We start from the raw sequence: 24671 nt of genomic DNA on the forward strand, positions 1-24671 counted from the left end.
TTAGGGTCAGAGTCAAATATCATTTTAAAGGTATATTGAATGATTTGTGGTACAGTCGTAAAACAAGTCGCAATCAATGTTTACTGTATATATTGCCCACAGTGATCAGTTCAGGCATGAAAGTGAAGTTTGCAGCCCGGTGCACTGAAATTGTGAAGGTTGAATCCGAATGACCCAACTGGCCAAGGTGGAGAGGTGACGATACTGACTGTGAAAGCTGCTTTTAATGGGTAGCAACTTTTACAAGTGAAATTATTTAAAGCATGAATCATTAATCTTCATGAAGTAGTAGGCCGAGTCTGAAAGTGTTTCTTTTTTTAACATAACTAAAAAATGCCTCGGGGAGGCGCTTCAGATAAATTGAGCTCAAATCAAGATATCTTAGATGAAAGAGATTTTTCTCTAAAAGTTGATTTTCTTCTTGAAATAAGTATAGATAGTTTACCCAGAGGCAATTTGCTTCCTATTTGAGTCTAAACAAATTAGACTGGAAGGCATCTGCTTAAATGCGCGTTGATATCACAGCGCCGCCTATGCGTAAAAATTAAAAACTGGGAAATATATTTATTAGCACGTCTTGTCGGGCGTGGCAGGCTTCTCTGCCGGGGGGTTGCTGTAACCGTAGCCTGCTCCGGGGCTGCTAGATGCTCCATGATGGATGGAGAGTGACAGATCGGGGTTAGCCGCCAGGGGAGTGCATTTTTCTTCCAGCGCACGGTCCTACCCAAGGAGAAAGCGAAGAAGGAAAGATACTGGACGCAAAGGAGGAAAGGAAGAGATACAGAGAGAGAAGAGACCGATTTCTACCCCTCCTCTTTCCTTCTCTCTCTCTTCTCTACTCCCGTGCATCACAGCCTGGTGGGCTTTACCCGGACTGCACCGCATTGACGCTGCTGCTGCTGCCGACCCAACCCAATGAATTAACATCATACACATACTCGCAGAGGATCTGGGTTTTCGCACAGCTGGAAACTGGATGCTGTGCTGATTTGTGCGTGCATATGCAACAATTCCCTCTCTCTGGATCCGGACACTGACTCGCTGTCCTGCTAATGCCAAGACTTTGAAAACGAGGAGGAGGGGGCGTTTTGGAGATTATTGCAGCTGCAGTGCAAATAGTGCAGAAGAAGACACTGGGATACTTGCAAGTTTGCAGAGCGAATGTAACCCTGTGCTATTTATTGTACGGTTTCCAACATGGGTGTTGACTAAAAAGAAGATTATCCCCGAGCTCCATAGAGGTGTGATGATCATGCACTCGTGAAGATTTAAACTGCGCTCAGTAATTTCCTGGATCATGCAGATTCTGCCGCCTAGGACGTTATTCGTGTTACTGGCCCATATACATGTATTGCTATCTCTGAGAAATAATGGAGGAGTTCGGATTAAAGATGAGAGCAACAGCAGCGCGTACTCTGGCAAGACTTTCCAGGGGTCTCTCCGGGAGAGTCATCAAAACAAAGCCCGGGACCGTGCGCTTTTGCCCGAGTACGCCACAGGTGCGTCTTCGGCAGAGCTGCAGGCACAGCGGGCAATTATCAGAGGGACCCTTAACTCCACTCACCCCTGGAAGAGGGTAATTGCAGAAGAAATTCGGCGAAATGGACACAGCAAACGCGACTACAATAGGACTCTGACACCCGTGGAGGATCCCAACGCCGTCTCACATTGGGACTCGACGCGCCACCATAATAGGAGGATAAAGTTGAATGGCGGGTTTAGTAGTACGGGGACGCCAGCAGGTGGACACTACAATGCGGCTAAGCCATCTTCAATGGGTTGGGGAGACGGAGGAGGGGGACCCGAGGAGGGCGAGAGGCACAAGAGAGGCACAAAAGATGAACAGAAGAAAGCGTGGAAGAGGGGGAGAAACCGGTTGAACAAAAGCTCTGTAGTTTTGGCTCAACCTCACGCGTCGCCGTGGGAACCCATGCCCAAACCGGTGGCCCTCACCTCCACCGAACTGCCCTTTGACCTCTTCACCAGGAGGAGTGAGTTTTTCACTTTCCGAGAGGAGAACCCCTGGGACGCCACGCCGATCACCCCTCCCAGCTCGCAGGATTTCGAGAACGAGATCAAGAACCCCTTTTACCCGGTGACGAGTGAGACTTACGGCGCTTACGCGATCACGTGCGTCTCCGGGGTCATTTTCCTGGTGGGCATAGCGGGAAACATTGCCATCCTGTGCATCGTGTGCCAGAACTACTACATGAAGAGTATCTCCAACTCTCTGCTGGCAAATTTAGCTGTGTGGGATTTTGTGCTCATCTTCTTCTGCCTGCCCATGGTGGTGTTCCACGAACTGACGAAGTCCTGGCTGCTGGGAGAATTTGCCTGCAAAGTGGTGCCCTATGTGGAGGTAATTCTGCCCAGCTTTCATTTGTGTCTTTTTTCTGCTTCAAATTTCTCACATGTGTAGGTGAAATGTTTTGAATTGATCCCTTCAGTCAATGTCATTTAGGTGTCATGCTCTTCGTTGCCTGCCTATATAGAGATTTAATTTAAGAGTTTGGTTTCACTTTCAAAGCACTGACAGACCTGAAAGTACACACAGTCACAGGATGACACCTCACCCAATAACAAGGCAATCTGTTTGGCACTTGTGCACCTGCTGCAACTGGAGAGGAATCTCACTTAGCCCTGGAGGCATCAAACACACAAACAAGCACAGATACGCACCAGCATGTTTGACAGCCACTCAGTATCTGCCATTTACTTTGGCTTACACACCACTGCTTTCATCATACATACACCTGAGGAAGGCATTGCACATGCCTTTTTTGTACCCTCCCCTTCCCACGCACCAGCATTCATAAGCAGTAGTAGTATGCTGATACCGTTCCTTTGTGTTTTTACTGCAATTACACCAGTGTCAGATTCACCCACAAGCGCAATGTCTTTTGTGTAAAACAGGGGATTCCAGCTCAGGCACAGCTTAAGCTTGTTTTGAATGGCTGTTGGCATGGCCCGCCTCAAGTGAACATGAAGGGGGGAGGTTACATATGTGTTTAAAGATGCTTGATTTGAAGACAGAGAAATTGTGGGCAACCCATCTGAGTCATGACTACGTAGGAATTATGTTGTTTGCAGCCAAAGGTAGAAAGAAAGATAAGAGTAAATGTCAGATTGTGTAACCGGGCAAGAAGCCAGAGTCAGTGATCAGAATTTAACTTCAAGTCCTCCCTCCAGATGCTACAGAGCCTGCAAACAGGAAGAGCTGTTATCTAATAATATCTTACCAGCCATACAGCAAAAACCTGTTGAGATGTTAAAGATACCTATGCCTGACGTATAATCTACACTAAGGTTTGGTTTAAAGGCCATCTGTTCAGGCCATTGAAACGGTGTCCCTTTATGTCTAAATTTGGTTTAAAAGTGAAGGTCACTCTTTTTCAACAACTCAACAAACTCCTCACATAATTGGCAGATTTAAACCTAGACTCCTTTGTAGTGACACCACTAAAAAAGTCCCCTTTTCTTCCTAAACGTTCACTTTTAAACAAAAAATAAGCCCTAAGAAGATAAATTTTCACCTTTTACATTTAAACCAAATGTATAGATAGAGGGGTCGCCTTTTTAAAGTGGTCAGAATTAGTCCAGGAAGATATGTTCATGGGCTTGTGGTGCTTGTCGGGTATTGGTATTGGTGAATCTTATATTAGAAGTTTCCATGCAACTGTAATTATAAGGGTGTTGAGACAGAGCTGAAGGCCAATTTCTAGGGCAATGCTCGAGTGTACAATGGGCTTCTAAATCCAAGACCAGTCGGTGCTTTTTCTTCATTTTAACTCAATTGTCAGCTTATGGTCACATATGCTCACTGGCTATTATTTGTTCAGTGAAGTTATAAAGGTAAAGGTCCACTCACACTTTCCTAGAGTCTGACTGATGGAATTTTTAAAGCTGATACTGATATTTGGTGATTTAAAAAATCCTATATTTTGATATATCAGCTGGTATTTTGTTTTTTTATATTCAGACACACAAACATAAGCAGATTTTTTAAAGTCCTTTATAAGATAATATGATAATGGAGTTTAAAAAACCTGTGAGTCTGCAGAGTGCTCCTTGGTGGAAAAACATGCAATTTCAACACTCAAAACATAATACCATATTGTAAATACTATTATATTTTTTTTATTTACGGTGCTAAGTGCCTTCTTTTTACTTTATATTTTATACTTTTACTATGTTTACTATGGTTATTATGTTACTGTGCTGCTTCTTGTTTTATTGCTGCTGGCCTCTGTGAACTACCAAACAAATTTCGTTGTATAACTACAACGACAATAAAGTTCTTTATCTTTATCTTATCTCATCTATAATAATAAATGCTGATACCAGTATATATCAGCGAAAGGCTAATATAGGCTGATGTATCGGTCAGGCTCTGCACTTTACTAGGCGTAGATGTTTTGCAGAAGCTGCAAAAAATGATCAATAATAAGTAGAGATTATATTTAGCATTGCATACTTACTCTTTAGTGTATAATAACATCTTCATATTTAGTATCAGTCCACTGTGCACCGTGTTGCAAACACCTTGTGACTGCATATGTTTTAATTATTGGGGGATCAAAGAGAAACAGGCCCCCTACCTGTGTTATTGCATATGAGCTTCCCAGGGACCACGGGATAATATTTAATAACCTGACTAACACACATCCACCGCACAGACCAAATGGTTATTTTTAATACAGAATATGTTGTTGTGAAGTAGCTGTACACACCTGTCTCCATATGTTTATTGCTTCATTTCAAGATGTGTTTTAATATACATATGTATCAGGACATGTGCACAGGGTGCTGTCTGTGTTCCGTGTGTGTCTTTGTGCATGCATGTATCAAACAGGCTGTGAGTAATGCAGCCCAGGGCTCAATCTTTCCCTGTGGAACATTCAGCGAAACACACACACTCACCCTATGGAGTGACTTCTTTCTTCACTTAACCCAAATTGAGTCACAGGGGATATTATCATTTGAAATAAGGACACAGTCTCAGTCACACTTAGCCTGCATAAATACACAACACAGACAGACACAGAACCCGATTCAGGTATGTATTCAAATCAGGAGATTCTATAGATAATGCATGAGTGTCTGTGCAAAGAGAGGAGCCTCCTGTGGAGTTGCTTTAAGTAAATCTTGTTTTATTCAGTGCTTAGTCGAGTGTGGAATTTCTAAACCTCAAAGAAAAAGCAATTTTGGTGTGAGATGTGAGCAAACACAGCAGGAAATGCTGCACAAAATAAAAATGTGAGCCAGTCTGCCAGCCCACATCATTTCAGATACAGTGCCTGTTCACACTGCACACTGCCCCTCTTGGCAGTAAGGGGACAGAGCCCCCAAAAAAGGCAAAACTAATGGACAATAATTGGGTCTTTGCACCTGGCAGTTTATTAGAATAAGACCTGAAACTAGAGTAAAATAACAAATAAATGGAGCAGTAAGCATTGTATAAGCCAGAAGGAAAAAGTCATTTGTCAAGGTTGATTTAAAGCTATGCTTTTGTAAAAGAGTGATTTATATACATCTTATTAACCCCAATTAAAGAAATGCTTGTAAATCATTACAGAAAAAGGCATCTGAGATATTACAATGTCACAGACACATTGATTGAATGGCCATCTTTTTCTGATAATATTGTGTTACTTTTTAGCATTGGGCACATGGTTTGTTGGACAAAATTCAACCAAAATGCAAAATCCCACTAACTGAATCTTACACAAAATTTGTACACTTATATTTCAGCAGTCTTGCAAGTATTGTACAACTGAACCCATATGCAACAGCCTAATGACTTCTCCCATTAGTAGACAGATAGATAATTGGCAATCATCATCATGGGATATACATCTCCCTAAAGATGCATTGTAATTAGTGTTATATTGGCAATCTCAATACTAGTGTAGCCATATAGCATCTGCTTAGAGCCATTAGAACCTGAACTGATTATATTTGCTATATACAACTTGTGCTTTTATTTACTATATACATTTCTAAGTGTTTTTATGTGAGAACTTTGAGTGTGACAACAGTAACAGGACTTTAGCTCATAAAAAAAAGAATCCTTTATGATCCGTCTGTTTATTGCCTGTCTCTACTGCCGTTCATCCAACCTGTTTTCAGTCTTTCATATTTTGACTAAAACTGATTCTCTGACTATCATAAATTTCCTAACTTTTGGGATACATTAAGTATGTTCTAGCTTATCTAATTCATTGAAAGTTCCTTCTTTCTAACTCTAAGCACAGTATATAAAAATCTATAAGGCCAATATCATCCTTCAGTTTAGGCTTAGTTTAGTTTGTGCCTTGTGTATTTGGCCTTGTTGGTATTTTCTGTAGACAGGGCTTCAGCAGGCAGACATAGTGAAATAGACCGTCGAAGAGGCTGGAGGAAAAGAGAGTGCAAGAGAAAGCTTGAGTATGAGGAGAGAGTGAACAGGGCTGCACGGACCCACCGAGGGCCACAATGCACAGTGTCGAAATTGGCGATAATGGCAGGACATACATCAGCTTGACATATACACACTCACCGTGCACAGACCGAGGCGCAGACCCTCAGGTAACTGAATTAGAATGTGGTCTGCTCTTTATGTCTGCTGTATGAAGTACAGTAGTGGAATATAGGAAGGAATATAAAGTCAGTTGCAATTATGATTTTCTTTCTAAAGAAAGAATCCAAAATGATAGCCTTGCTAGTAAAATCAAAAATATTTATCTTCATTTACCATACCGTTATGTTTCGATCTTTAGAAGTCTACCAGAGGTCATGAAATGAGAATCTCTTACTATTTACAGTTATATGTGTCCAAGCCTATGTTGGTTTAAAATCTAGGTAACCATCTAGCCTGTAGACACACATACACACACACATTCACAAAGTCAGTAGGGTGTGGTGTTTCTCCATATGGGTAGGATGTCCTTCTCCCTACTGATCACTGCCTGCGGCTGTTCTCCCCCCTCTCCTCTCCGCATCAGCTATCTGTGATTAGAAACAAGCCTTGGGACACGCACACTCACATACACTTAGAGACAGAATGAATATTACATTAATATAAACTGAAATGCAGATGTACACTTACAACGCGTAGACACTGACAAACACAAATTAAGTACACAAACACAAACTAGATCTCGCGCCCTTTGCATTCTCAGCCTGTCAGGCATGCGAGTAATTGTTAATTGGAGTATACGTATTTGAATTATTCAGAGTATGTGATTAGCAGCTCTTCATTATGCATGATGGTGAGTCCATTCAGCCAGCTCTTTGTCCATGGATGAGTAGATTTGGTGTTTTGTATGTTCAGACAAGTTCAAATAACAGCATGAGGTAAAGATCGGGGTTGCCGTTGGACGCAGTTGCCTAAATTGGTAATTACTCATGTAAATGAAATATTCATTGGGTGATTATCATTATGAATTATGTGGAGTGAAAACAAGCAGCATATCAGCTTTACGTCAACATAGAATAGGTCAGCACAAAATCAGGCTTCATAGAAGAGAATAGAACATGAAAGCTGTTCTGTTTTGTATTGCTTTCAGTGTAACACTTCCAGGCAGGAATCAATGACCTGGAACAGGACTTTTCCAGCCGCCACTGTAGAATGAGAGCATTCCTTCTTTTTTTTTCCTTTTTTTTGCGTCCAGGGTAAATCTGCCACGCGTCAGGATATAATTCAATGAAAGAGAAATTTATTGTCTGGAAGAAACAGTCAGGAAAAAACAGAAAGCAATGACATAGAGCACTGTTGCTCTTAATGTAATTAAAAAAAAATACAAAGCAGCCCATTAAGTACTCATTCCCGTTCTTTCTGCATGTGTAATGCACAATGAAGTGTATTGCACATACACACTTTTTATATATTTGTTTCCGAAGCTTTCGAACACGTGTTCTTTCATCACAAGAGCAAAATCGCGCAAGCTGTTTCATCAGATCTAAGCCATCGCCACAACTACTGAGCAACGTCATCCACAGAGGAGAGCTTTGGAAACATAAGTGGACCATGTGGTTTTTTTTATTTATTTTGTTGTTGTTTTTTATAAACCATTGGAAGTATGTTTTTTTTATTCTGTTTTTAAAGATTACTTTATTGAAACTGAGATTACCACTACCAGTCATACAGTCTGTAGGAAATGGCAGTAGAGGGCATTGGAGGATGGGCTGCTGTCCTCCTTAATGCAGGGCCTTTTACATCAAATTAATGCCTTATTTTTCCACGCTAATGTGCTATTATTCAAAACATGTCTCTGCAACAACCAGAAATGCCATTGCAATATTTCAGTGATAATTTGCAAAATGAACTGCTCCTTCTCCACCACTCTGTTTTACATAAGAGTGAGATACACAGCGTAGTGTATTAGAAAAAACATAACATGCTAATTGCTCGCTACTTTTAAAAGGATGACTTAAACACAGTAAGAAATAATTATCTTTGTTAATATTTCCTCTTTTTTTTTCTAAATGAAGAAGTGACTAGTTACTTGTCTTTTTCAGCACAAACAGTTAGCTTGTTTTAACATCAACTTCTATAGCAGTACACCACTGAGTAGCAGCTGGAGAGCTCCAGCAGAGCCTTACTGCCTCAGCTGACTACGGCAGCCTGCAGCACCCAATGTGCTGCTGAACTCCATTTACCCAAGATGGATTCAACATGAATAGTGGACTCCTGCAGCATTCTCGGTGCTGAATATCATGGACGATGTTTGAATTTCTGTTGAAATAACGTCTACCCTTAATAAAGAATAAATAGACGTCTAGCCTTTAGTTGCACTATATGGACAGAAGTACTGGAACATCTGCAAGTTAAATCTACAGGAGGTACTCTATTGAAACCCATACCATAAAGTTTTCAGTGCACACTTTTATCATTCCTGATAAATCCTGATGATTTATTGTCGTCACCCCACCGGGCAGCTGGGGAGTGGTGTGACAGCACGCTGGTCCTGACAGACTAGAAAGTCATTAGAACAGCTTTGTAAATAATCTACTAATATGTAGTGTGTTGAATCCTATCAAAGACAAAAGAACTCATAACACCAATATTTTGTTTTTGGTATTATATTTATTGCATTTCCTCCTCCAAACTGTGTTACCCCTTTGGTTTGAGAGGCTAGCGACACATTACCTGGTAACAGTAGCGTCACTGGCCTCTGCCTGTGTGTTTACAATGATTTTGTCAAGTTAGGGCTAGTTAGGTTTTTTCCTATAATTCCATTCAGTTCTATTTGTATATCGCCAGATCACAACAACAGTCAAGGCACTATAGTCCAAAGACGTGCATATTAGATGAAGTGATGATTCTACATTAGCATTACATTAGTGTGCCTGAATGATTGTCTGTCTCTTTTTATGTGCCCCGTGATAGGGTACACCCAACGCAAGTTACCAGTCTGTCTGCCAAAGTCAGCTGGGATAGCTTTCAGTCACCTATAACTTAAAATGGATGGACTCACGGAAGATAACAGAAAACAAGCAATAGATATTTAACAGCAGAAGCTATGCCCTTTTTTGTTTTGCTAGCATGAGCAGGTCCACAAGGTTGGATGTTGCTCTCTGTCTGCTATTACCCTCCGTATACATCAACCATATAGAAAGATCATTTCAAAAATTCAGCATAAACACGGGCATGAGCAGAGGACCTGCCTTCTAACCCTGATCTATCCGCTGTCTCTGTTGCTCATGCAGCCCACCTGATGGATGGTTGCTGTCATTGGCAGGGTCTCTCTGGTTAGAGTTATGGTCTTCTGGAGCCTGCACTGGGTCACACACTCCTGTAAGAGAAAAGCAATGCAGCTGGAATAACCCTTTGTCTCCCTGGCTCATTACTACCAGACTGGTTGTCTATGTGTGTGGTTGTGTTTGCGCATTGTTGTGTTTCGACATTAGCCCATTCATCACTTGATAACACCCATTACCCTCTGACAGTGGCTGTAGTCACAGTATGGCCTCAAATGCTCCACCAGTCCTTGTTAAGAGCCAATTAATAACTTGAGCCTTTGTACCACCAGCTCACAAGACCTTTAATCAGCAACTTAATGGGCCGTTATTAAAAAACAGCACCAGGGGAAAATGTCTTTCTCACCTGCTGTGCAGATGGACTGCCAGAATTTTAAAAACACGTGTTGTAGATGAAAGGCCTTTTCATGGCTTTGGTTTTTTTTCTGAGCTCTTGAAGTTCAAGGTTGAGAAGCAATTCATGATATAAAGTGGAAAAACTGCATTGACCTCTTTTGCAAATTGTCTATCATCAGGTGGTAACAGGTGGTTTTGATATTATTTGATATTTGGTATTATTTGGTAGGAAGCGGCTCCAATCACAGAACTAAAGGGAATCATAAAGTCAATTTTTGTTCCTATTATTAAATACAGTTGTGGTCAGAAGTCTACATACTCCCATCATGTGCATTAAAATGCTAATTTGGGGCTTTTAATAATTTCTTTGAACTGCTCTTTTCCAGGGTGAAGATGGTTCAGCATGCATCTTTAATGACTTACACAATAAGAATAGAATGTATAAGTTTGAATTTATTTTGGATTTTCTCTTGGATTTTTCTCTAATCCGCACAGGGCAAAAGTATACAGATGTGTTTCATGTGTGGTTCATTCTCATTGGAATACCCAACTCTGTGCAAGTTTTCTAGCTGATATGAACTTGAACAATTTGGAAGTAGTCGTCCTTTATTATTCCATCCACTTTGTGCAATGTACCAGTACCACTGGCAGCAAAACAGCGCTACCACCACCGTGCTTTACAATTTGTAGTGTTTTGAGGACTGAACGCCTCATCTTTACTCCTCCAAACAAACCTTTTCTCATTGTGACCAAACAGCTCGTTGTTCTCAATTGACTGTAAAACATTTCTCCAGACAGCATTTGGCTTGTTTGTTTGAGCAGCTGCAAATTATTGTCGAGCTTGAAGGTGTCAGTTTTGGAGTAGGGGCTTCTTTCTTGCTTGGCACCCTCTTAGTCCATGACCATGTACAACTCACTTCACTATGGACAGTGACGCTGGTGTTCCAGCAGTTTCCAGGTTACGGTTCCTGGGTTGTTCCTGATTATCCTAAATTTTGTCTCATTTGAGGTCGACAGTTTGTGCAAAGTGGTTAAACATCTGTAACTTGTACTTGCCTACAATTGTTTGAACTATAATCTTGGAATCTCCAATTATTTATAAATGTATCTAAGAAACTTTTTCAACTTGTGATTTGTCCTTCTTAGATCTTTATTGAGTTCCTCTGCTTGACTGATACTCGGTATCGGAAAGAAAAGAAAGAAAATAACTATGATTCTAAAAATCTCAAGCTATTCCTTTAGAAAGAGACAGGAGGTATAAAATCAACAGGAGTGTACATATATTATTTATTTGGGGTTTTTTGGATCAGAGGATTACTGTTGCAGGATTTCTGTCCCTGAAGCTAACAGACCTGTTGTCTTGCCTTCAGGTAAACTGAACATGACAAGGTCCATGCTGCTGGTTGGGATAAATGCCACATTAACATTGTTAATCATTCTGAGGATGTCGTGGGTTATTTCTTTCTTTCCGTCACTCAGTGAGTTAGACTCACTGACGTGTTTCTCTGCTATTGTTCAGCTCTCATTCTCTCTCTTTCCCTTTCATTCTCTGACTCCCTCTTTACTTTCCATTCCTCTTCTGCCTGTTTCTCATTCTCTCATTTGCATTTCCCCCTTCCACAAACACACTGACAGCTTCACCCCCCCAAACCCTCCACCCCCACCCGCCCTGACTGTTGGACTCTCTCTCTCTCATCCAGTACAAAGCTATGCTTGTTCATCTTGCCCTTGCTCTCCGCCCTGACATGCTGATCAAAGCTCGGTTGCCTTTAAAACCAATTTCAGGCCTGTTGTTCTATTTATGAAATATTCAGCATTTGCAACTACCTGTTCTTGTGTACGGGATGGATATTTGTGTCTGTCAGAAGTGGGTCAGACACAGAGACTAATATGATGTTTCACAATAATAAAGGGGGAAAAAATGGAGAAAAACACTGGTTTAAACAGCAGGTTGGTGAGCTCAAAGCCAGAGGTGTGCGCCTGAGATGACCAATTAGGAATATACCATCTCACAGACTTCCGAAACTGAGCATTTAGATAAGTCTGAAGTCTGAACTTTTGGCCTCTGGCTATGTTTAATATGGGCATCCACCACTGTAACCAGTATATGACAGAAAGAAAAAAAGAAAAATAATCTATACAACATATTCAAATGTTAAATAGTGGATGGAACATTTAAATGCAATAAGCTATTATTTGAGTGCAAGAACACCTTTTTGTTCTACAGGGTGGGCCATTTATATGGATACACTGTAATAAAATGGGAATGGTTGGTGATATTAAAGTCCTGTTTGTGGCACATTAGTATATGTGAGGGTGCAAACTCCTCAAGATGGGTGGTGACCATGGTGGCCATTTAGAAGTCGGCCATCTTGGATACAACTTTTGTTTTTTCAATAGGAAGAGGGCCATGTGACACATCAAACTTATTGGTAATGTGACAAGAAAAACAAAGGTGTGCTTGGTTTCAACGTAACTTTATTCTTTCATGAGTTATTTACAAGTTTCTCTTTGTTCACAGCCATTGACATGTCGAAGAGGTTAACACATGAGGAGCGAATCGAAATCGTGTTGATATCTGGTGAACGCAGTAACTGGGTAATTGCAGCAGATTTCAATGCAAGACACCCTATGACACCACCCATCTTCCATGCTACGGTTAGCAAACCGCTTGCTAAGTTTCGTAAAACTGGTTCAGTGTTGGATTTGCCAAAATGTGGACGCAAGAAAACTGTCACTAATGAAGAAACATCAGTGACTGTCCTAGCTTCATTCAGCAAGAGCCCACTGCGTAGCAAGAGCCCACAGCGTAGCACTCGCCGCATGTCACTGGAGAGTGGCATTAGTCGAACATCCCTTCGGCAGATATTAGCTACTCACAAATGGCACCCTTACAAACTCCAGCTACTGCAGCATCTCAACGAGGATGACGCAGATCGGCGCACAGAATTTGCAGAATGGGCAAAACAAAAATTGGAGCAGGACCCTCAGTTCATGCAGAAGATTTTGTTCAGTGATGAGGCACACTTTTATGTGAATGGTGAAGTTAACAAACAAAACCACCGCTATTAGTCTGACACTAACCCACATTGGATGGATCCCTCCAAGACTGTTGGAACAACAAAAGTGATGGCTTGGTGTGGTATATGGGGTACAATAGTGGGTCCTTTCTTCATCAGTGGAAACCTCAAGGCCACTGGATATTTGAAATTGCTACATGATGATGTGTTTCCCTCTTTGTGCACTGAAGCTGGCACGTTCCCTGAGTTTTTTCAGCAAGATGGTGCACCACCACATTATGGGTGCCAGGTCTGAGCATTCCTAGATGAACAGTTTCCTGGAAAGTGGATTCGTCATCATGGGCCAGTTGAATGGCCCCCAAGGTCTCCCGATCTGACCCCCTTAGACTTTTATCTTTTGGGTCATCTGAAGGCAATTGTCTATGGTGTGAAGATACGAGATGTGCAGCACCTGAAACTACGGATACTGGATGCCTGTGCTGGCATTTCTCCTGCGGTGTTGTTGTCAGTGTGTAAAGAGTGAGAGAAGAGGGTTGCACTGACAATCCAATACACAATGGGCAGTACATTGAACACATGTTATAAGTGGTCAGAAACTTGTAAATAACCCATGAAAGAATAAAGTTACGTTGAAACCAATCACACCTTTGTTTTTCTTGTCACATTACCAATAAGTTTGATGTGTCACATGGCCCTCTTCCTATTGAAAAAACAAAAGTTGTATCCAAGATGGCCAACTTCTAAATGGCCACCATGGTCACCACCCATCTTGAGGAGTTTGCCCCCTCACATATACTAATGTGCCACAAACAGGACTTTGATATCACCAACCATTCCCATTTTATTACGGTGTATCCATATAAATGGCCCACCCTGTAGAACAAACATCGTGTTTTATGCCTAACATGCATCCCTGCATAGTATGTACACTCAAGAGTGCAGTAGGGTAATAGCAGAACGCAATTTCAGTAAGTGGCATCCACAGTGACGCATAAATCAAGCGAGCAGAGTCGCTCTGTGCCTGTACTGCAGCAACATTTGAAGGGTGTGCTTTTTCTTTTTTTTTGCATTTTGTTCATGCTGTAGATGAACAGCATGGGGCTGTCAAATCCTGCTTAGATTTCACTGCTATAACAGCTCCAGACTGACGCTCATTTCTATTACAAGAAGCAGACAGTTGTGCTGTATAAAAACTTGCAGGACTAAGTGTAAGATGACATCTGACAAGTGTGCTCAAAATTTGACAAACCAAACCAACTAATGGATTAATCTGTTCAGAGTTTGACAAGAAATCATACACAAGATGCTCTAAAAGGAACATGTCTTTCACTACATCCTAAATACACTCAGAAACAAATCAGTGGCAGTTGCAATATTTTGGCACAACAAGTAATAAAACCTCCAGCTCCCAAATGCAGTCACATTCATCACAGCTACTGTTCAGAGAGCATACACCTCCCTCATGGTTACGACCCTTTATGAGCCTGCTTAGACCTCCATGTGTATCAGGGTCAGCATGTGTGCGTGTTCCTGTTTGAACATCTATATCTATCCAGGAAGTATGTGTTTAGAACATTAAAGTCAGCTCAATGGGGCCATCTGGGAAGCTGGCTGTTATAATTAAATTGGATATGAAGGGGCAGGAGTGGAAGCAGTGTTGTATGAGGAAGGACAGAGGGTCAGGGGATGTTTAGGCCGCACATGCTCCAGCTGCAGAGGACCATTTTGCAGGGTCCACACTGTGCCAAAAAGATGGCTAATCCAACAGATGCTTTCAGGTGTTGGCGAAATTTGACAATTCTCATATCTAAAAGGCAGATGCAGTGCCAAATAATTAGCTGTTGTGTGCTGAATTTGAATGAGAAATGAACAGGAAAGCATAATATTTTTGGAAGTTTGCTAATTAGATTGTTATTAAACACTAGGTGTAAAGATTCTTTTACACTTTTTAAAGTCTGCTTTCAGTTCACACACACACGCATCAAGGGATACTACAGTGTTAATCACAGCTTAGAGCCTTCCACTGTGCCTCTGCTGCCCCACTGCATGTAATTGTGCCACTGTCAGGTGTACCTAACAGCTGGTACCATTACACTTTGTCCTGCTGTCTTTCTATTGGTGGCGGCTGATTTTTCAGCTGGTGAAAGTTGATGTGTTTGTGTGCGATGCAGAGAAACACATTTGCTTACTCTACACGAAGCAGCCCTTCTTCAAGATTCTGAAATATAATTTCTCCATTTGAGATAATTTAGTATCTTTTCTTTGTTATGCTCGATAGCCTGGCAGCCGTGACTTTGCAGAGTGTCACAGGCGAATCAGAATTGAAAACAGATAAGCCCATCCGCCTGTTGAAATGACTTTAGATAATCACTCGTGTAAGGCCAGTGTTAGCACAAGCTCTTTTATCCTAATTTCCCCCTCATGCATTCTGTGCTGATGCACAATTTCAAGATATGAGCAACGCTCTTGAGGCAATGCATTTCAGTCAGCTAAAGCCACTGGATATACGCAGTGTTACGTGTCATGTTAATTTCTGAATAATGTTTAATGGGCTTCTCTTTGTCTGTTTGCTCAGGTGGCCTCCCTGGGTGTGACCACCTTCACCCTGTGTGCTCTGTGCATCGACCGCTTCCGTGCAGCCACCAATGTCCAGATGTACTACGAGATGATAGAGAACTGCACATCTACTACTGCCAAGCTAGCCGTCATCTGGATCGGCGCCCTTCTCTTGGCACTCCCGGAACTCCTCATTCGACAGCTCGTGGCAGAGGACACGGGAATCCCAGATGAGCCCCCTGTGGAACGCTGCATTATCAGGATATCCACTTCACTGCCTGACATGCTCTATGTGCTGGGCCTGACGTACGAGGGTGCTCGGCTGTGGTGGTGCTTTGGCTGCTACTTTTGTCTCCCCACTCTCTTTACAATCGGGTGCTCATTAGTGACGGCGCGCAAGATTCGGCATGCAGAACAGGCCAGCGTGCGCAGCAACAAGAAGCAGATCCGGTTAGAGAGCCAGATGAACTGCACAGTCGTCGCGTTGGCGATCGTCTACGGCGCGTGCGTGGTGCCTGAGAACATCTGCAACATAGTTTCTGCCTACATGGCGGCCGGAGTTCCTGAGCATACCATGTCCGTGCTCCATCTCCTCTCCCAGCTGCTGCTCTTTTGTCGGGCCGCCGTGACGCCGGCACTGCTGCTCCTCTTGTGTCGTCCGCTAGGCAGGGCATTCCTGGACTGCTGCTGTTGCTGCTGCTGCTGTAACCACGCCCCCTCCTCAGCCACAGCGAGTGACGACAATGAACACGAGTGCACTACTGAGCTGGAGCTGTCGCCATTCAGCACCATCCGCAGGGAGCTGAGTAACTACACACCTGCTGGGTCCAACTGCTAGACTGACATTACCATCAGGGAAGGTGATGTCACTAGCCTGATATCTGCCTGTGGCTAGTATTTCTCAAGACTCGGCTAGGAGAGATTTGCCTTACCTAGTCCACTTACATCTCTAAATGGGTGCATGAAGGAAGTTGGGTGCTCTAAATATGTTCATCCTGTTATTCAAGATCATCAACTTTACGATATTTGTATAACTGTTTTTCCAGGACATATAAGAAAAGGCAAAGTTGTCTTTCCACTCTTGCCATGGGGTGCTTCTAAAACTTGGTCAGTACTTATTTTTAGCAGTCCTGCCTGAAACCTTTAAGACTTACTCACTTCCCTTTTGTAAGCCTTGTTTAGCTAAATGTTTTGGGGTAGTTGTAATGACCTCCTAACCAGTTGAGGCCTGGTTCTTCACAAGTTAAAGAAATAATCTAATTTGGAGTATTTACACTGTAAATACGTCACAACAAGTAGGGTCTTTCAGTTATTTGTGATAACAAATGTGGATTTGGCAACCACGAAACAAAAACACGTCCAAGAAAATAATCAATGCTAATCACCTCCCAAATATGTCATAGTTGAAATTTTAGAGAGTTAGCTAATTACTCATGAAGTGCACCTTGTATAGTAACTCAGACACAACATCTAAGCAGTATCACCTAAACATGTAGGCTCACACTGCCCATAAGAAGTACAGCTAAGTTTACAACCTACATCAGGTGTCAGTTTATGCTTCGTGTAATGGTGCACATATGGGAACAAGGCTTATGATAATTAAACTAGCAAAGGCCAACTCAGCAGTAATGGTAGTTTGCGAAAGGAAAACACAGGGAGGAGGTTGCACTGGAGAATCCAAATGTACACAGCCACACTTACATTGTATATTGAAAAATATCCGCTTGACTCGAGCGAAGCTGGGCTGGTCTCAGAGTACAACAAACACTGACGTGTGGGAGTGGACTAATTGAAATCAAATTAGCGTTGCATGAAGTGGAATGGGATTGAATGAAACAATGCAGACTGAATTGAATACGAATAGACCGGAAATTAATGGAACGTAACACCGTGAAATGTAACTGAAAGGGACGGACTCGGCACGAAGTGGACTGAGATAGAAGTATCTGCACTACACTGTTGTATGATGTTACGCCTTACACGTTGGGCTGTATATATACTGTACACTTTCTTTGGTGCTCTTATGATGAATGCGCTGTAAACAACAGATCCATAGGTTCGACTTAGAATCACAAGAAATTTAGCTGCATACTTTGTTTCAGGTCAAGAAGATGGATTACAGTTACCTGGGACTCTTGAATAATGTAAAAGATGAACAAAATCAACAAAGAGTATCACCGAGCTGCTACATTCAGTTACTACCTTTATTCAGAGTGACACAACTAAGAATATAGTGGCACTTTCTTTTACAGTGTAGCATTTACTGGTGTTTACAGATGAATCAAAATATTAGTTACTTAACACTGTACAGTTTGGTAGATACAATAAATAACTAGTGCACACATTTTATCATTGTTGTTTTATACCACATTACTAATTATGTAAGATATTAAAAAAGGCAATAATTTTCTGTCAATAATTCAATACCATACCAATACAATACCAACCATATAACACCATATTATTTAAAAAAGAATAAGTGAAACATTGTAAATACTAGGGAACTGTTGTTGAAGCAAGTATACATTTGCACCAACAACTACAAAGGTCATAGTAAATACAAAGCAGCTCTTATTTTTGTTATTTATCCATCCATCCATCCATCTTCATCCGCTTTATCCGGGGCCGGGGGCAGCAGCCTAAGCAGAGAAGCCCAGACCTCCCTCTCCCCAGCCACCTCCTCCAGGTTATCCGCGGGAACACCAAGGCGTTCCCAGGCCAGGCCGGGGCCTTTTGTTATTTATTTACAGGTTATTTATTTACTATTTCTGAACTGTAAAACAAAGTGCTACTATTAACCCTATGGCAGGACCAGGACCACTGGCTAAACCCCCTACCCTGACTGGTAATTGTCCAGTCATACTTCTGCATCTGTAAATAGACACATTTTGAGCTTTGGCAACAGATAAAAGATGGGTGTAGCTACTGTAGTATCACCTGTTGGTTTCTGAATGTTTCTGCCATCGTTACCTTGGTTGCAAAAATCCAGATGTGACAAAGAGGGCAGAAGGCTCACTGGGCTAATTACTTGTGATTGGCAGCTCGTTAGCTAATGGTTGTGCAGTTTCATACCACAGATAAACCCCCCATTTTTAAACATAGTATGACCAAGATAAAGAAAAATATAAGGTTAATATTTCACTCAGTATCACTCAGAATGAGTGACTGAGCCCATAAATTCAACAGGAAAGTGTTAAAGAGGTCAAGGCACACAGCGATTTCCCCCCAGCCACTTACGTATTAGCTTAATTGTTCTGATATGGAAGCTACGTCCATGTTTTATACTATTTATAGTCATGCTCATTATTTAAATGCACTTAAGATAATAAAAAAGATTTATTTGCCTGCAGTGTGTGTTTTTGGGTTTAGTCTTTTAGCAAGAGCAAGATCAGCTAATAGTTAGGACAGCAGTTTTTCATTAAAATGATCAGGAAGGAAGCTGAAGACAGCATTTTCAACCAATTAGTGCTACTTACAATAACATCTTAGTTAAGCTAGCTGAGCTAGCTAGCTGCACCAGTTTTAATCTGCTAATTACAGTAGCAGTTGTAAATGGTGAGCCCTGTTACCGTTTCCAACTTGTGATCCATTTGGTGTGACATTTCGTCACACTGGCTACCGTTTAGCAGTAGTATACAACGAAGGATTGTAAAGAGACATATTTTAACCCGAACCATGAAATTTTCCTAAATTAGGGATGTTTGTGGCTAATTGACAGGTTGCTTAAACATATTATTAATATCTTTTTAATGAACAACGGCAGTTATATTAATAAAATGATGCACTTTGAGTGGAAGCTGTAAAGCAGGAAAAGGGAAAGTAAATAAATGACAGCCATGCTAACCTGCGCTGTCCTGCAACAGTGCAAAAAGGTGCGGGGAGATAGTTGTATGTAAACCTTGTCAGAATAAACTGAAACTATAATCAAGCAACTGAAGGCAGATGTATCCATATGGAAGAAACCAAGTCTACAGCTGTTAGCGCTGCTAAGGTTAGCCAAATTCAGCAAAGTATGCTGCACAGCTGAGTGTGCATGGTGCACAGCTTAGGAACATTTAAAACATGATTTGATTAATGAGGAACGTCATTTTTATATATGATTTCTAAAACACACTCAAATTTTTTGTTTTTGGCTCACGTTCAACTTCATGTGCTCAGTTTAAATGTTTTTAAACATTAGTTGAATAGTCTAATAGGTAGCAAGTCAGTCACTAGAAATATCCCTATCCCAAACCTAAACTAACATAACTAACTACTTTGGCTCTTAAGCCTAACCAAGAATTTTTTTTTAAATCTCCTATACAAGACACAAACCACAGTGTCCTGGATGGCTTGTAATGTGTTTTTATAGTTCAGACACAGTGACATTTGCTCTCTACCACCTTGTACAATCTCAGAGACGCCAGCAGCTTTGACAAAAAGTTAGTATTTATTGCCAGTAGAAGGTGAAAGCTTGGTAGCAGCTGGTTAAAGAAAATATGAGAAGCATGTTTATCTCTACCTCTGAAATCAAGAACTCAGTAAACATTTTGATGGTAAATGCCAGTATTGTTGCAAATGTAATGGGAACCACCAGTAACGTCACAACCGTAAGGAGGGCGGGGCCTAGCAACCAGTTAAATGAAGTGTCATGACCTCGAATACATTTTGCAGTTTCATTACTTGAGCTTTTAAGGAGAACCAATGAAATGTTTTTCAGTGTGTAATTTCAAGTGTATTGTACTGTATATCCGTTTTCTTAATCCTACTAATCAGACCTGGGTCAAAACAAGGTTCGAACATCAATCTCATTTATTACTCCTGTCAAATTTATGAATAACTTAATAGATAAAACCCTAAATATATGCTATATTATTACAAGTGTATGCTTTAGAAGTTGGGATGGCATCCAGAGGGTGGGAGATGACCAAATAATGTTTGTATCTGTAAAACATCAAAAGTTCCATTTATTTAAATACTGAAAACTAACATTAACCTATGTGACCTGTGTGATGACCCAGGTGTGATGGTCATTGGTATACTGTATATTGCGATGACTTTTTTGCATACGACTGCACTGCCAAACACCTTCTCTTTCTCTCTGTCTGTCTTTTGTGCTCTTGTGGTAGTAGCACTCTATCTCTGGATGTCTCTTTCAGCTTAGGGGCCAGTTTACTTTAAGCGCTATCACTACAGGAAGATGAATATTACTAGAAAATTTGAATCAGTTCAGGCCCTTTGCCTGTAATGAACAGTTTATGAGTTCCTAGGGATGCTGCCTGAAAAGCAACACCCTGCAGCCTATTTGAGAGTTTTTATTATTACATCACTATTATGTATTGTAGGTCAGTGTATGACCCTTTTTACGGCTTTCCACCATCCAGTTTTTCCCTTTCAAATCAATTTAAAAGCAAGTTGGAGCATGGTTTGGTATCTCATTTAATGACTGAAAGTTCCCACTTATCTCCTGCTATCTGATGGCACATAGATTTAAACTGGCTCCTAAACCTGACTCTCTTTTTTCTGCATATTTCTGGAAGTATCGCTCATAAGTGGCTCAGTGTGTAGTGATGTGGTTGAAACTTGATGAAGTGAGTCTTGTAAATCAGTCAGTGAGACGTTTATTCCGAAGTTTGTGAGTATCCTCTTCACTCTGAGCAAAACGTGTCTGTATTTGATACCTGAAAATGTAAGCACACAACCACTTTTGTCTCAAAGTCTAGTCACTCGTTTCTAATAGCTTTTTATATAGCCAAAAAAAAAACCTGTCCCTTTGTTTATCAAAGAACTTTATCTTGAGAACTATATTAAATTGCTAAATGTACTATTACAGTGGTGTTGATGTATTTTGTTTGTTTTCACAATAGCTGTGAGTGCTGGGAGAGATGTGAAAGCTATAACAAAGCAACAAAGGCTGAAAGGTCCTGTCATTTAATGCGTATAAGATCAAAACACTGAATCCCCATAAAGCAACCTAATACATTCAGGATAAGAAGTATTATAAATTCCCCATAGGCTTCAAGAGAGCCTTTTTTGACAGCTGAATTAACATTCTGTAATAATGCGTTCCCTTTAAAGTACATATTCTGACTCTGAGTATTACTAGCCAAAAGAAAAGCTTTTGAGTAAAATAAACTTATTTGCTTCCCCCAAGTTGCTCAGAAAATATACATGCATGATATGAGTTTTTAAAAATAAAGCTCAAATAATAATTTGCTTTTGATTAATTTCTTGAATGGTTCAGTTCCAGTGTGCAAAATTTTGTATGTGCAATTTTACAGCTTGTTGTACTGATTAAGACCTCCCCCACACTCATTCATACTATACCAAAGTAATGAAGGATGAAGATAATTCAATGAAAGAAAATGGGGGGTGGGTCTAAAATAAATATAACATTCTGTTTTATCATTACGGGATAGTTTGGGGTTATGAGTTATGAGAAACTTTTCTTTAATTGTACCCAATAATTTCTTAAAATTTAAGCCCAAAGAGTTGTGTTGACAGATTTCTTTCATTAACTATAGTAGCATTACTTTACTGTGTAGAGGAAACTGTGATGTACGCTCGAAACTTACCTTATCTTCCTTATCTCCTAAGCTGTAAAATGACTGACACCCCGGTCTGGCATGCAACTTGCCCAGATGACATTATGAAAATCAAGGAAGATCTCATGTCCAGCATTTAAGACTTTAAAAGTTCTTCATCGAGTTAGCAAGACCAAAAGTTGTTGTTTTTTTATTGTGTTGTAATAAATAGCTGTTTGCAATGTTAAAACGGCATTCTTTTTTAAAGGTATAAAAAAGTTTGGTTGTTATATCACTGTTAATGACATGAAGAGAAAGAGCTGAACGTGTGCTTAAGCCTCAGAACTTCAAATATACAAAAGCTTGAGTTGCTGGAGTTTTATACATTTAAAGTAGAAATAGTCTAAAGCTGTAATCATACACACTCATTGCAGTTGTTGCGATAGCTGCAGACACCAAAGATAAATAGTTATTCTATTTTAGCATCAAAAATTGGAAGTTACACATACATCTCTATAGAGCATTGCATTCACAGTCTGATAAAATCCACTTGGACTCACATAGTCATGCGTGCAGAGCACATTCACACATGCAGGTTCACCTCTATCAGACTTATATACCTCGATCTATCCTCCTTTGTATCAACAGTTTAGGCCAGTGTTGGTGGTGGTGTAGTGGAGTGGGGGATATTTTCTTGCGAGACTTTGGGCCCCTTGCTACAACTCCGCATTGCTGAAACACCACAGCCTACCTGAATATTGCTGTTGGCCATGCCCATCTTCTTGTGGCTGCTTCCAGCAGGATAATATGGCGTGTCACAAAGCTCAAATCATCTCAAACCGGCTTCTTGAACACAACAATGAGTTCAGTGTAACACTTTGGGATGTAGAGGAACAGGGAGTTTGCATTACGTATGTGTGTAGCTGACGAATCTGCATCAACTGCGTGATGCTGTCACATCTATGTTTCCAGCACTTTGTCATTCTATCTTTTGGCTCAGCAGTGGCAGAAGATGGACAATCCCTCGACTTAATCAGCTCTTCTCTTGCAAATGCACTGCCTCACCTCAGAGAGTTTTGGCTTCGAGCATGAATGGGCTCGGAGCCAACAGCTTAAATTGATATGGCAAAGGAGAGCCAAGGTCCTCCACCACCCTAATGTCCGCTTCAGGGAATTCTTGAAGGGGAAAGTCTTTTACCTCAAATGAGCCCACTGTGCCACAGGTGCCTTGGTATTCTGTGTTGCTCTCTATTTATCTGTGGCCTACAACAACTCCTTCTCAGTCAGCCACTCACCTTATTTTTAGCACTGTTTGAAATTTTGCGATGTATGAGTTGGGCACACAGCTTGAAGTGTAGGAATACACTATTAGGAAATAGGGAAATAATTACTCCAAACTCTCCCGCTACTTGGGGTAACTCACAAACTTTGTGTCCCCATGTTCTGATTTCTGTAAAATCCTCCTACTACTGCTGTACTCTAGCAAAAGCTGTCTTCATTTTTCTTCTTCACATAACAGGGGACCATTTAAAATATTCATCAGTGATGTATCACTGTGCTGCAACACATCCTACACACCCTCTCTCCCTCTCTTCTCTCTGTTGCCTTTTCTTTGTCTGTTGCATCCAAAGTGTTATACAACGCTGACGATAGCAGCCGACGTCCCGGGTCTGTGTTTGCGATAAGAACAGAACTGTTTATGCCTCCTGTAACAGAATTAGCTGTCGTGTTGGAACACACGTGGCGATGCCAGAAAGCTTCCAGAACCACCAACCAAGACGTCTTTGCTCAGTCCCCAAGAGGACGTGGATCACTCCCACTGTTGTGAGGAGGTGGTCGCTTTCATTTTTGCTCTTTATGTAACGCAGTCTCATGTCAAAACAGAAAGCGAGGGGCTGGAGAGATGTAGGAAAGGTAGATGTCTTTCAGTTTGCTAAAAACAGCAGGTTGTTGTGACATTGAACAGGAAGAGAGAAAGGAGAACACAACTCACCTATTCAAATCTGATCTAAATAAATCACTCTAACAGAGCTTTGATGGTGCACAGACAAATTATTAAAATGTCTCAAGCAGTTGAAACATTATTTTAAGTAATTAAAATGCATTTAGAAGATCTCATTTGAAGTCCATTATTATGAAATCAGCAGCTCATTTTGCACTTTGAATCAAATCCACTAAATATCTGTCATTTATCTCTCAAGGCAGACAACAAGAAATTAAATGTCTGGTAAAAAGCGAGAGGATTTGTTCACTTTGAGATGGCTTTTATGTATTGTCCTCCCACCGCTATCTATCTCCTCCCTCATCTCACAGAAGAAGCTCTGCAATGCATATTCATGCGGGTGTGTGTGTCTGTCTACATTACGGGAGGATTTCTCATCGCAGAAAAGCTGACGGGCGATGTGCCACTCAGCTTGATAATTTTCCCCCCAAAACAGTTGGCCTCCTGCCAGTGCACTTGCTCAGCCTCAATCAGCCTCAATCAGCAACATACTTTGTAAAGTGTCTGCAGTCC

The 24671-nt window shown here is 41.1% G+C and overlaps 1 protein-coding gene across 1 annotated transcript; it reads left to right on the forward strand.

The window, feature by feature from the left end:
• The first annotated feature begins 585 nt into the window (after nucleotides 1–585).
• On the forward strand, nucleotides 586–22400 carry gpr37b (G protein-coupled receptor 37b). The gene is made up of 2 exons (XM_006780653.3): nucleotides 586–2359; nucleotides 15673–22400. Exons 1-2 carry the CDS (start codon nucleotides 1298–1300, stop codon nucleotides 16489–16491), a joined length of 1881 nt encoding a protein of 626 aa, XP_006780716.1. The 5' UTR covers nucleotides 586–1297; the 3' UTR covers nucleotides 16492–22400.
• Nucleotides 22401–24671: the final 2271 nt, after the last annotated feature.

This window comes from Neolamprologus brichardi, chromosome 17, assembly GCF_056152115.1.
Source record: "Neolamprologus brichardi isolate AB-2024 chromosome 17, ASM5615211v1, whole genome shotgun sequence".
Classification (NCBI taxonomy): Eukaryota; Metazoa; Chordata; class Actinopteri; order Cichliformes; family Cichlidae; genus Neolamprologus; species Neolamprologus brichardi.

Excerpts from the sequence above, each read along its gene's own strand:
- gpr37b (XM_006780653.3), top strand. The coding sequence starts at position 1,298 with ATGCAGATTCTGCCGCCTAGGACGTTATTCGTGTTACTGGCCCATATA. Across the intron at positions 2,360-15,672 it reads AAGTGGTGCCCTATGTGGAG|GTGGCCTCCCTGGGTGTGAC; the intron begins GTAATTCTGCCC and ends CTGTTTGCTCAG.